General features: G+C 57.2%; 1 protein-coding gene across 1 annotated transcript in view; it reads right to left on the reverse strand.

Annotated features, from left to right (window-relative positions):
- The window catches only part of PLA2G4F (phospholipase A2, group IVF), a 16046-nt gene that overhangs the window by 8960 nt on the left and 4616 nt on the right, over positions 1-2470 (reverse strand). Inside the window, exons 8-9 of the mRNA XM_011941198.1 lie at positions 363-532; positions 130-243 (exon numbers count right to left, since the gene is read on the reverse strand). Of these exons, the coding sequence (XP_011796588.1) occupies positions 130-243; positions 363-532 (284 nt within the window). The remainder of the gene's footprint in view (positions 1-129; positions 244-362; positions 533-2470) is intronic.

The raw sequence follows: 2470 nt of genomic DNA on the forward strand, positions 1-2470 counted from the left end.
GACGCGGACATCCTCGCTGAGCTCTGGGCTGACCTGATCCAGCCACCCTCTTGGGTCCCTCCTCCAGACCTCTCTTGGTGGTCACAGAGAGCAGGCAGGGGTCCCTCGGGCACCCAGACAGAGCCTTACCTCCCCCAGGGCCACAGAACACTGTTCCTCCTGGCCTAGGGACAGAGAGGAGAGCAGGATGCCCCCCTGGCCCAGCTTGCTGGTCTGAGCCTCCAGCTCCGCGCTGGGGTCGCTCTGCGGAGAAGAAAACACCCAAGAAGCTCTCCAGCGGGAAGAAAAGGCCCCCCAACGTGGCCCTGGAACGCCAGTCTGGGCTGAGTTGGATCTACTGACCGTCCTGGCGGCACACTCACCTGCACAGCCGAGAGCTGCTCCATCAGCTCCACGTGTAGCCTGGAGCTCAGCACTGGGTTCACATGGAAGGTAAAGGTGGGTTGGAGGCCTGGCTCTGTGGGAGGCTGCAGGGGCAAGAGCTGTGGCTTCTCGTAGGCCCCAGGCACTGTCAGCTGGAGCTGCCGAGAGCCTGAGAGCAGAAGGCCCAGGTGGGTGTGCAGGTGAGGGGGTGGGTCTGTGTCTGTGCAGCTTATGCCGGCAGCACCCCAACAGCAACTCCTCCCTTCTCTTCCCCTAGGAAATGCCAACTCCTATCGCCCTGCTCTTTCTCGAACACGGCTCATAGAGAAAGCCTCCGGAAGGACTCAGGTCCTCTAGCCTGCCCTGGTCAGAACTGGAACTCGGGGAAGGGTGGGAAGCACACAAATGCCTGGTGGGGAAGGCAGGGAATGGGGAGGGAGAGGGGCCCTGCCCAGAGCCTGTGGGGCTGATGATTTGAGCTGATTCTATGTTTATTATAAGAATGAGCAGGCCGGGCGCCGTGGCTCACGCCTGTAATCCCAGCACTTTGGGAGGCCGAGGCAGGCGGATCATGAGGTCAACAGATTGAGACCATCCTGGTGAATATGGTGAAACCCCGTCTCCACTAAAAATACAAAAAAATTAGCCGGGCACGGTGGCGGGCACCTGTAGTCCCAGCTTCTCGGGAGGCTGAGGCAGGAGAATGGCGTGAACCCAGGAGGCGGAGCTTGCAGTGAGCTGAGATTGCGTCACTGCACTCCAGCCTGGGCGACAGAGCGAGATTCCGTCTCAAAAAAAAAAAGAACGAGCAGTTTTCAGGCAGTGGTTTCCCCCTTGCCCCACTTCAGGCTCTTTGCTCATTGTGTTGGATGTTTGTGGCCCGAGAGAAAACCAATAGGCTGCAAGTTGTTCTGGCCTTTGTTTCCAAGTGTAGAACGCTGGGAGAGGAAGGTTTGTAGAGGGGGGAGGAGGAGGAATGGGATGCGTGGATACAGAGAGATGCACATCCTGGAGAAGCGGCAGAGGGCAAGCCCAGACAGGAAGGTGAGGCCCAGGCTGGGAGGTGAGGCCCAGGCTGGGAGGAGTGAGGGGCAGACTTGTAGGCTTCAGAGCTCCCTGCCCAGCTTCCCAGCAGCTTTCAGGGGAGGAGGCCAGACCCCAGAGAGAAATGACTGCACATGACATCCAGGCAGAGGGAGCCCAGACAGCCTCCCAGGAGTCCCAGCCCCTAACACAACATGGAAGAACTAGAGACATAAAGTATGCGAGGACAGCAGACACTGAGGGATCAGAGGAGTCCCTGCCCTGCAGCCCCTCCTTGCACTAGATGAGGCGCAGAGACTCGACATGACCAAGTGAGGGAAGGGAATTCAAGAATATAAGGAAAGTGATATTTTATTCATGCCAAGGCCTATGGACTGAGATGGAGACGTGCTATTCATAAGAAGAAGCCGTATAATCCGTGGTTGAGAGAACCGGAGTGTCACCGACCTGGGTTTGACCCTGGCTCTACTACTTACTGGCTGTGTGCCCATGAGCAAATGTCTTCTTTGGGCCTCAGCCTCATGAATTAGAGGATATTCTAATTGTGCCTGCTTTACAAGGTTGTTAGGAGGATTATAAGACACGTTAATATGCTTAGCCCAGGGCCTGCCTCAGAGTGAGCTCTCAGAGTTCCCTGGGCAGGACTCACCCTGCAGGCTCAGGCTGTCAGCACTGGAAGGGGCCTTCCCTGTCACACAGCCACCACTGCTGTCCCACATCTGGACTCCCCTGGCTGGGTGGCTGCCCTCTGTGGTACTGGGTTTGACAGCCCCCGTTCTTCATTTCCCCTGTATTCTCACTGCCGTGTGATTTCAGCTCCTCCCACTAAAGAGGTCAACTATATTCCCTACCCTCCAGCTTTGAGTTCAACCCTGTTTGGGCCAATAACATGTTAGGTAGCAGCCAGGATGTGACCAGGCTTAACAAGCCTTTGTTCAGTTGGGCTTGCTCTCTTGGGCCTCTGCTGATGCCTTGAGAACATGCCCAGGCTAATGGGCTTGTCACAGGAGGCAGAGGAGAGACACATGGCACAGGGCTGGGCCACCCCCCGCCAAGCCCAGCC

This window comes from Colobus angolensis, unplaced genomic scaffold, assembly GCF_000951035.1.
Source record: "Colobus angolensis palliatus isolate OR3802 unplaced genomic scaffold, Cang.pa_1.0 Scaffold199, whole genome shotgun sequence".
Lineage (NCBI taxonomy): Eukaryota > Metazoa > Chordata > Mammalia > Primates > Cercopithecidae > Colobus > Colobus angolensis.